This window comes from Macadamia integrifolia, chromosome 14 (assembly GCF_013358625.1).
Source record: "Macadamia integrifolia cultivar HAES 741 chromosome 14, SCU_Mint_v3, whole genome shotgun sequence".
Classification (NCBI taxonomy): Eukaryota; Viridiplantae; Streptophyta; class Magnoliopsida; order Proteales; family Proteaceae; genus Macadamia; species Macadamia integrifolia.
Genome location: NC_056570.1, coordinates 31,573,662 through 31,584,779, shown reverse-complemented (window position 1 = coordinate 31,584,779; position 11,118 = coordinate 31,573,662). Strand labels below are relative to the sequence as shown.

At 38.1% G+C, this 11,118-nt stretch overlaps 2 protein-coding genes across 2 annotated transcripts; both read right to left on the bottom strand.

The window, feature by feature from the left end:
- Window positions 1-1,458: 1,458 nt before the first annotated feature.
- LOC122061145 (cationic peroxidase 1-like) lies at window positions 1,459-4,574 on the bottom strand. Its single transcript, XM_042624345.1, has 4 exons — window positions 4,279-4,574; window positions 2,639-2,830; window positions 2,134-2,299; window positions 1,459-2,014 (listed from the first exon to the last, which is right to left on the bottom strand). The coding sequence occupies exons 1-4, from the start codon at window positions 4,495-4,497 to the stop codon at window positions 1,617-1,619; spliced, it is 975 nt and encodes a 324-aa protein (XP_042480279.1). The 5' UTR covers window positions 4,498-4,574; the 3' UTR covers window positions 1,459-1,616.
- A 598-nt stretch (window positions 4,575-5,172) lies between these two features.
- Window positions 5,173-8,320, bottom strand: LOC122060837. Its single transcript, XM_042623929.1, has 3 exons — window positions 7,147-8,320; window positions 6,272-6,460; window positions 5,173-5,249 (listed from the first exon to the last, which is right to left on the bottom strand). Exons 1-3 carry the CDS (start codon window positions 8,318-8,320, stop codon window positions 5,173-5,175), a joined length of 1,440 nt encoding a protein of 479 aa, XP_042479863.1.
- Window positions 8,321-11,118: the final 2,798 nt, after the last annotated feature.

Here is an 11,118-nt window from a genome sequence, read left to right as displayed (position 1 = left end):
AAGCTCATATCTATGCATTTATGCTGCCTTGAGAAAACTACCTTCTTGATCAACTTGATTATCCATACAACTAACTATAGTCATTAGTTAGAGTTGCTGAAATATTGGTACATGGCCTTCCAATGGTTAGTTTAGAGGTCCATTGGTTGGATGATTCTGACTACTTAAAAACGAATTTATTTCCTATTAGCCATTAGCCATTTCATTAACATGGAAAATAAGCTTGAATCGACAAGGAATCATTTTCAATGGAACGCAAATTAGCTTGGTATCTAGGAACCTTTATTTGTTGCAGTGTCACTCATGGCATCAAACGCATTTAGACCGCCTAGTCTTAGTCAATTATTTTATTTTATTTTTGTTAATGGCATTCAAGCCTTCGGCCTAATTAGTCCCTCAGACTCATATTGACCCCACAATCGCATTGACCGAGTCATACCATGATCAATAATGAATGTGATATGTAAAATCCATAATTCAAACTACTAGAATTTTTCACATTTTGTAATTTATAAAGGAAAAACGGTAATCCATTCGGCAGAGGTTCCATCAGTCACCACATCAGCCCTTTTCACAAATTCAAACCACTATAATTTTTCCTGCTTTGCAATTTCCAGTGGACAAAAAGGTGCTTTGAGCTTTTGAATCATGCGACAAGAGGTTAGGTTATTTGAATGAAACTATAACTATAATAGAAAAGGCTTACTAAATAATTGGACATAGTTAATGTGGACTATGAAATCAGGTTACATTTACACCATTGCCCCCTTATGTGATGGACCACTCAAATAAATTGCACTGTGTCTTTGAAAGACTCCTCTTTACCCTTGAGATCATTTGGCTTTATAAGCCTTAGCAACAATTGATGATTATAGTTTAGAATCACATATGATTTAGGTATATGTGGGTGCCCTATTTTTTATAACCACACTATATAGGTTAGTTAATCCAAATTTGTTATAATGGCATCTTATGTAATTATTAAATTATCGTATCATATAAGTTAATGGCAAACAAGCATTGAAAATTTTTATAGTAATATTTCTCAACATATTTTATCTTTGGAAACAAATATTGGACAGAAAATTTTTTATTCACATGTAATAGTAAAATTTTACTCGACAACAAATGGAGCCTATATGAAAAAAAATGGAGGTAATTGGGCCATAGGTTGAATGTTTCATCACGAATATTCTCAAATTAAATAAGATATATAAAAGTTGACAGCGAAATAAAGCCACCAAACTGGTTAATATTCCCATTTTGTATAACTCTATTTGGTGTCATTTCAACTATCAAAGGTACTACGAGGTAAAGATGGTCAAGCAAGAGAAGCAAGACTTGGCCTCTATATCTAGTGGGGGATGCATTGGAGGGGATCTAGTGGTGGTTAACGCATCCACTTCAAGGTTTAATAAATGATTAGAACTCTACTTTTAGGAATTGGTACATACATGATTTAATTTAATATTCCTAATCTTTATTCGATTAATAAGTACCAAACCATTTTGGTTTGCTTAACAAGTACATCAAGGTTGCCAGCTAGGGAGGAATCAACTTTTAGAGTATGATCCAAAATAGGAAAACTGAAAAATTATAGAAAATTGAGTCTCTTCTTATCCTGAATTAACTTTCCTACAATTGGTCCTAATCTGACCACTAGTGCCAGTGAGTGGGCTAAGGTTTCCCATAGTTATCATGGCGTTCCCAAAATCTGTGAAAAAAGTTGCAGAATTGGAACTATAGGACTTCACTTGAGAATCAGTAGAGCCACTACCGCCACTGTAGAGCTGTTGATCAGAGTGTAGAAGGCCCTTGTTGTTGATCAAGTTGGTGTAATAGGCAGAATCAAAGGTAGTAGGACTCGTGGTGTCGAGAGGGGAGAGATTATTATCCCCACCAGAGCTCGGACATTTCGACTTCAAAGATGTCGCATACGCCGTGTTTATGTTGGTCTCATTGTAGATTCGACTTCTGAATAGTGTGCACCTTGCTTGCCCTATTGTGTGAGACCCTGGAGAAATATGAAGAATTATATCAATCTCACTTCATTTAATTGACTTTTTAACTGCTTTAACTACCATGAAATTTCTGAAATGACAGAAATGCCTTTGAGGATGATTAAAACCGCACCTGAAAGAGCCACCATTTCCTTTGTAGTGAATCCTTTGTTTGTGAAGGCAGTTATGAGACCACTAAGATTCAAGAAGGGTGAAGGGATGTTGCTGTTTGCAGCACTTAAGCTTGCTGTGGTTGAATCTCTCCTTCCCAACAGTACTGACCATGTGGATCCACCCAACTGAAAAAATGCTCCAAATTAAAATCACCATAATAAATCATCATTATCAAGCAAAATCTCAAAAGCCCATTATTTTTACTTCCATAAATTGGTTCATGAACTTTAATCACTATTGGGGTGGGCCATGGTTATAGAAGATTCGAGTCCCTCCCACAGTGTCTGTAATTCCAAACCTGACGGGTCTAGAACTAAACAAATAAAAAAAGGGGAAAAAGGTTCCACAGGTGCATTTGGGAGAGATAACAAGAGAGGCACTGATGTAGACTACACTTTTGAATAGAGAACCCCTTCTAGTAAAAGAAAAAATGAATTATTTGCTTAGTACTCATTACTACTTACAGCGACGACGGAATCACGAGCAGCAACAGCCAAGATGTCAGCACAAGAAACGACACCGGGACAGATGCTTTCTAGGTTGGATTTGATGGTATCGACAACATCAAACCCTCTCACTGAATTATTATTAGGAGCAGCTGTCTTCTCTCCTGTGAAGTTTGCAGTGTCGTCTAAGAGAATAGATCCATCACAGCCCTGTTTTGTAGCAGATCATAATCATATTATTGTCATAAACTGCCGACACAATAAAAAGGTATATAGAGAGAGAGAGAGAGATATGATGAAATCATGAAAGATGAAATTTCGTGAATGCTTCCCCCCTGCCATTCATTTCCCGACACAAATCTACTAAGGACAAACGTAATCTTAGGATATGATTCATGAAATATAAGGATAAGTAAGTAATGATGCCTCATTAGGTACAGTTATCACAAAAATCACAGGTGGGAATCACAGGTGGGTCCATCTGTGGAGCATGGTTTGAGGAATAGAATTGGATTGGATGATATCAGCTTTGATCGATCTTGATTCGAAAAATTGATACAAATGAAGTGTAAAATGATAAAACAATATTTTTAAGTTGAACCTATGTTCATTTTTGTCTGGATCCGATTAATATCAACCTAAATCATTTTTAACCCGATTCCATTATGTTCTTAAATTAGGTATCATATAGAATCTATCAAAAAACAAAACGTCATGGAGGATTCTACATCTATTTCTAATAAGTAATTTCAATCGAATCTAAATAAAGAAAATCTCAAAATGATAAAATTACAAATATGTATATATATATATATATATATATTTTTTCAACTTAGACAACACTAATTGGATTGAAACTTGACATGAATGAGGAATTGAGAACAAACGGCAGAAGGTGGGAAGAATTTTAAATTAGAATAATGTCACTGGTGTCGTGTAGTTATAACAAATTAAAAAAATAAAATAAAAATAACCCTACTTTAAATTTCACTTTCTGGCTACTAATTACCATGCTTGATGGTTTGAACTTAACTACCGGGATAGCTAGGGGTAGGGTCCTATATATATATATATATATATATATCATATGAAGCCATCTAAACCTATCAACTCTACCACAAATATAGCAAGGGACCTAGTCAATCCAACCTTGTGAGAAAGGAAGACAAAGGTTCAAAAAGCCTTGGATGCAAAACATTTACAAAACAAACTCCCATCACATATCACATGCATGTGTATGCAAAAGAAAGAAAGACACAACAATGGCAGTGTTTGATTATGAAAATGTAACATAAAGTAAAGTACTATTCAGTTGATGGGAGACAAAATTTAGCTGCTGCCCACCACCTGTGCTTGCAGTCAAAGAAATAGAATTTTGAACTGTAATTTTGAAAATACTAAAATCAAAAGATTGCATTTGAGAACCCAAAGGGCAAGTGAATTATTCCATATCTTTGGCTGCACTGATTAACTGCAACTCTGGTAGCAACAAAAAATTTTCAGTTCATCATGCTCTAGGCCTTTGAAATGAGTAAAACCTATCGTTGGCATACACACAACACAAACCAAGACAAGAAGAATAAAAACACACACACACACATGCAGAAAACAGAACGAAACAAGAAGAATAAAAGCCCACAAAGAAGAGGAGGACTTGCATTAACAAAGCAGTCATGAAAATGAAGACGGAGAAGTGATGCACCCATCCGGCTCTCTTTCGCCACCGCAGAGTTAACAGCGGACTTAATGGTTGAGAGGGCTTTGGGGCATGAACTGGAATAGAAAGTAGAACTTAGCTGCGCAGAGGCAGGCGGACCATAATGTATCAAGAAGAAGATAGTAATGCATAGCTTAACTATCACTTGGGAGGAAGTCATACTTGGGAGAAAGAGAGCTTGTAATGTATAAATGAGACTTCTAATGAGTTGCTGGTGTGGAGCTAATTGCTTCTCATGGCCACTCTATTTATACACAATCCTTGTTGGCTTTTAGATGAAATTATTTATTTATTTATCTATTTTATTGTATCCCTCCGTCAAAGTCTTCTCTCACTTTTGCTTTTTAGGTACTATGTTCCCGCATTATTGAAAGCTTTTGTCACAATCATGGACGGCTTGTAGTGGTATGCTAGTCTTCTGGATCCTACTCCCTAAAATAGACAAACTTAATTTGAACATTCATATCCATTAAACTATGTTTACTGGTGGATTTGATTGGGACACCAATAACGAATATGGTCTTCAAACTTTAAAGATGTTGTAAAAAAAAAAAGGTTCTAAAAATTTTAATATGATGCTTAAACTTTCAACCCCACAGACACCCCACTCCAAAGAGAAAAGAAAAAGGGAAAGGTTTTCCTCCACTGGGTTGGAATGTTCACCCCTCTGTCCTATAATTTACAAACTCTTATAGGAGTTTAGTATATTCTTCAAAATTCTTTCTGGATATCTCTTATTTATTTAAACCCCCTGCAATGAATTCTTGTGATGTTCGTCAATCTCAAGAAAAAAAAAAAAGAAGAGATCACAATGATCCATTTTATTCTTTGGATATTACTGTCTTGGCTTCAAAAGCTCATGCTTGATGGTCCTATTCGAAATTCTCCCATCAGATGAATCCCCTTGAAAACCTATGAAATATGGGTGAGAAGAACCAAATAGTTAATTTTCCAATATCTCATTGCATGGTCAAACTGCAGCTCAATCATCTCCATATTAATGGACCTCTCTATTACTACACCATTGTAACCGAACCTAATGATCAAGCTGTGTACCTAGTTTTATGCAATCGAACATGCCCACTAGGTAACTTAGTGAAACTCGATCGGCCATCATTACAACATCATTAATAGGGTAAAAAATTCTCTAATAGGCACAAACTAGTTTATAGATGGAAAATCTTTCCTGCAAATTGAGTTCATAATCGTATGTGTCGAAATGGAATAATCCTCTTTCATAATGGACTTAGATCCTCCCTAGTCATTGAGAATCCTAACGGGTATCCAACAGCTAGGAGGACCTGAGGGTGAGCACATATGTGTTGGGTTGCGTGCTTGTTCCTCCCAACCATCGGATGTCATGCTAGGCATCCAATAGCCAGAGAGGATCTGAATCCAATGCTCAATGCTATATCCAGTCCCAAAAAGAATGCTACATGGTCGTGTGATGTAGAAGTACTTTCAAATGAGTCAAAAACCCAGTCCAATAAGCCCACAAGCCCAAACTTTTTTTTGCTAAAGGTCAGCAAATGAATATATTGAAAAATGAATAAATGGGAGAATACATGAGAACGCTCTTCAAATCTTTGCTCCACCTTTAGCATGGCCATCAGCAGAGCAAAAAATCAAAGTAAAATATAAACATTACAAAAATCGGAACCTTGGCCTTTTCAGACAGTCCCTCTCAAGGTCTGAGATAATAAAGTTACAACAAAAAACCCAAGATGATATAGAACGAGTAGCAGAGGCATGATTTGCTAACTTGTCCGCGACTGTGTTCGTCTCTCTATAGCAATGAGTTATCTCCCAGATAGTGTTGTGCAAATACCTTTTATAAAAAAGCCATGATTGTTGAAACCACCATGGAATTTTCTGGTTTTTGATACAGGCCACCACTGCTTGAGAGTCACACTCTATCCATAACTTGGTTATACCTTTGGTGGAAGCAAGCTTGAGGCCATGAAAGAATGCTGCAAATTCCACCATAAAATTAGTCCCAACTCCTTCATAAATTGCAAAACATCCTAATCCATTTCCTCTTTCATCTCTGAGGATGCCACCAGCTCCTGAATTTCCTGGGTTTCCAAGAGAACACCCATCAATATTCAGCTTGAAGAAACCATCTGGAGGAGCATTCCAAAAAAGTTCTTGAATTCTTCTAGCCCGAGGCAAGGAAGTGGATAATTTAAACTTTTTGGAAAGAAGAAGATCTCCCAATAACTTTATTTGAATATGATTCAGAGAAGAAAAGTCACTGAGATCCCTCAAAATAGATTGCTCCACAATCCAACAGGATTAATTTTATTATCAAACCTCCTTCTATTTCTCTCTGTCCAAATCCAAAAAGGAATGACAATAATGAGGGGGAGCCATAACATGTTACAATGAACTGCATTCTTTTTCCTTTTCCACCACGAGAAGAGGCATTCAATAGAAGGGAAACCACCCCATCGCTGATCAAAATGATTGAGAAGAAGAGACCAAAGGTGGACAGAGAACTCACAGTCCAGGAAGAGATGCGTGAAAGTTTCTTCACATTTGCAACATAAGTTACACATAGAAGCCAAGGGGATAGATTTTTTTGTGATCTTGTTATCTGTGGGCAAGCAGCCATGGGCAAGACGCCACCCAAAAATTTAATATCTAGGATGAAGCCCTTTTTGCCAGACTGACCTCCACCATCCTTGAATAGGAAATTCTTCTCTAATTTTTTCCCAAGCAAAAGAAGTTGAGAAAACACCTAATTTAGTCAGAGACCAGATTCGTCTATCATGAGCAACAACAAAAGAGAGGGAGATCAAAGACATACGATTGCAAATAGACTGCATAAGACGGGATTGCAAAGTGGGCAGATTCCAATGGCCATCTGAGATAAAATCTGAAACTGAAGCCATGAGCCTGTAATTGATCGGCTGATGATGAAATATTTCATCAAAAAGCCTTGAAGAGCTAATCCATCGATCATACCAGAAGTTAATTGTGGCTCCATCACCCACAATCCAACGCTCAGAATTGCTCACAAAATCCCAGACTTTCTGCAGACCAGATATAATAGAGGAAGAAGGGGCATACCGTTTAAGATTACCATCAGTAGTCATAAGTCTTCCTCTAAGGATGGAAGAAAAAATAGAAGGATCTAAACACATGTGCCAGCTTAGTTTGGACAGCAAAGCAAGGTTGACATCTCTAAGATGACGAATGCCAAGACCTCCTTCAGATTTTGGTTTGCAAACTTTGGTCCACTTAACAGTAATACCTTTGGAGGTATCAGCATCACCACTCCAGATAAAAATTTTTATCCACCTTTCCATTAGTGAAATCGAAGAAGATGGCCAAAGGTAAACTGAAAAGTTATGCAATGGAATGCTGCTCATAACAGTCTTCACGAGTTCCACCCGGCCTACAAAAGAAAGTAATCTTCCTTTCCATCCAACCAATCTAGATTTGCACTTATCAACCAAAGGAAGGATCCTTTCTTTCTTGACACAGCCTCTGAAAATATCCACTCCAAGGTAACGAGTTGGAAAGTCACAAATAAGAATATTTAGGATCTCCTTAATTTTGTGTCTCCTACCAGAAGTAATTGTTCCCAAGAAGATTTTACTCTTTTTCAGGTTTATATTCTGCCCTAAGTAGCTCTGATAAATGTCCAAAAAATTTTTAATGCTTCTTACACCCTTCAAATCTGCATTTATAAAAATAAAGAGATCATCAGCATATAAAATATGAGAAGGGGTGTAGATATTCCTAGGGCCAGGAATCGGTTTCACAAATCCTGTATCTCTGAGCTCACGAAGGCTGCGACACAGGGCTTCTTCTGCCAGAATGAAAAGCATAGGAGAAAGAGGGTCCCCTTGGCAAAGACCACTTTCAACTCCAAAAAATCCCCTGGGGCCTCCATTAATAAGAATAGAAAGCTTGGTCAAGATCAGAATCTGCTCTATCCAATTCACCCAAGTCGGAGAAAATCCAAAGCTTGACATGACATCAAAAAGAAAATCCCACTCAAGAGTGTCAAATTCCTTCTTTTTTTTCGCTAAAGATTCGTTGTATTAAGAAGAAATAAAGAATGTACATCCCAATATAAAAGAAAAAAAAAATGTCACCACCATCATACAAGAAATAGACTAAGATAAAATTTGACCAGCCCCACCTTCGGCATTGCCATCAGCAGGAAAAGGCCCCCTTAAATCTTAGTCGAAATAAAAATCTATAAGTTCATAAAGCGATATCTTGGACGCTGGTTAGCATCCAAATCCAATTCCATTGAAACCAACCGAGGCCAAGCTTCCACTGGATACGACACTTCAAATCTCGCTGATGATTTTGCCAAAAAATCAGCAATCACATTTGCCTCCCGGTAACAATGCGTCACCTTCCAATTTATTGAATTTATGAAAGATAAAAGACTCCTCCATCGTTGTAGAGCAAACCATGGAACTAAACCTTTAGAAAGAAGGATTACCACTACCGTAGAATCGCATTCAATCCAAAGATGCTGAAAACCATTTATCTTTGCCTGTTCAAGACCAGCGATCACTGCCAAAAATTCCGCTTCAAAATTTGTTCTGATACCGACATATTCTCTGTAGTTCAAAAGGCTGTCCCCCTTCTCGTTTCTGAAAATCCCGCCTGCTCCGGCCTTCCCTGGATTACCCAAGCAGCATCCATCAGTGTTTAGCTTAATCCATCCTGGAAATGGGAGACACCATCGAACTTCAATAATCTCTCTACGAGTTCTTGTTACCCGAGGAATTCCTATTCTTCTAGCACATATCAGATCCGGGATGGAAAGGGGTTTCCCAAGATGTACACTAGAAATCATACAAATTTCTCCTTTCACTCGAGCAAAAATATGTTTATAATGAAGAGCTGCACCATCATGATATCTAGCATTTCTCTCCATCCAGACAGCATATGGGATCAGAATAAAGCCACAAAGCCACACAGTTGAAAAGGTTAAATTCTTCCCTTTCCGTTTCCACCATGCTAAAAGGTCCCCCATTCTATCAAGGGGCTGCCACCTGATACCGAATAAATCACAAAAAGAATTCCACAGAGATTGGGTGTACTCACAATGAATGAATAAATGAGGGATAGATTCTTCTGCGTGACTACACAAAATGCACCTAGAAGGCATCATCACACCCCTTCTGCGCACCTCCTCATCCGTGGGTAACCGATTATGAGCAAGCCTCCAACCAAACACAGCTTGACGAGGCTGAATCTTGGATTTCCATAAAATAGAAAACCAAGGGAATTTCTGATTTTTCCCCCTTATCTCCTCCCACGCTGATCGCAAAGAGAATGCCCCAGAATTTGACAGCTTCCAATGACATATATCCTCCATAGGCGATAAAGAAATTCTTTTTGCCTTCTCAAAGGTCTCAGCAAGAAATTTCGAAGAAACATTTGGAAAAGACCACTCACCATTTCGATTAAGATCTGCCAGTCGCATAGTCCTCCCTATGAACATTTCCTGCTCCAAATTAGAAGACTCCGCCAGGGAAGAATTTTCTAACCATTTATCTGTCCAAAACATGATTTTTTCCCCATTTCCCACTGTCCATCTTTCCATGTCCGACACGAATTTCCACACCCTCTTCAGCCCCGGCAAAATGGAGGAAGATTTATATCCCTTCCTGAGAGAGCCATCTTTCTGAACAAATCTTGCTCTAAAAAATTTGCTCATAATATTGTCTTCATGTTTAATCTGCCAGGCGAGCTTGCATAAACAAGCTTTATTCACCTCTCTCAGTTTTCTGATACCCAAACCGCCCTCATCCTTGGGCTTACAAGTGTTCTCTCATTTTATCACAATTTTTTTCCCCACCTCCATTTGACCCGACCAGATAAAATTTCTCATCCACCGCTCTACAGTTTTAATAATGGACTGGGGCCACCAATAAACTGCAAAATTATGGATAGGAATACTCGAAATTACTGATCGAACCAACTCCACCCTACCAACCATCGAGAGGAGCTTCCCTTTCCAGGCAGCCAATCTGCATTTAATCTTATCCATCAAAGGTAAAAGATGATTTTTCTTCACTCTTCCCTTGAAGATTTCCACACCCAAATACCTTGTAGGGAATTTTGAGGCCTGAATTCCCAATAAATTACTGATGAATTGTTTCCTGTGGGGGGCAACCTTCCCAAAGAAAGCTTTGCTCTTGTCGAGATTAAATTGTTGTCCAGAGAAATCCTGATACTTTGATAAAAATAAATGCAAATTTTTAACATATTTCGCCGACGCATTCATGAAGATGAAAATATCGTCCGCAAATAATAGGTGAGTTGGAGTGCAGGTACCTCTTGGACCTGGCAGCGACTTGATTAATCCTTCCAAGGCCAATTTATTTAATCCTCTATAGAGCACTTCCTCAGCTAAAATAAACAAAATGGGAGATAACGGATCGCCTTGACGAAGACCACCGCCCACACCAAAAAACCCCTCTGGACCTCCATTTATTAGAACCGAAATCCTTGAGGATGAAAGAATTTCTTGAATCCAAGAAATCCATTTCCTAGGAAAACCAAACTTCCCAAGGACAGCAAATAGAAATTCCCAGGATAGAGAATCGTAGGCTTTCTGTACATCAACCTTGAGCCCCATCCCACCTCCCCTAACCGTGGAATGCATCAGATTTGCCAATTCTGAAGCAAGGCTAATGTTTTCTGATATTATCTTCCCCTTTTGGAATGCCCTTTGTTCCTCCGAAATCAGCTTTGGCAGTAAAATTGCAACTCTACTTGCCACAATTTTTGATAATACCTTGCA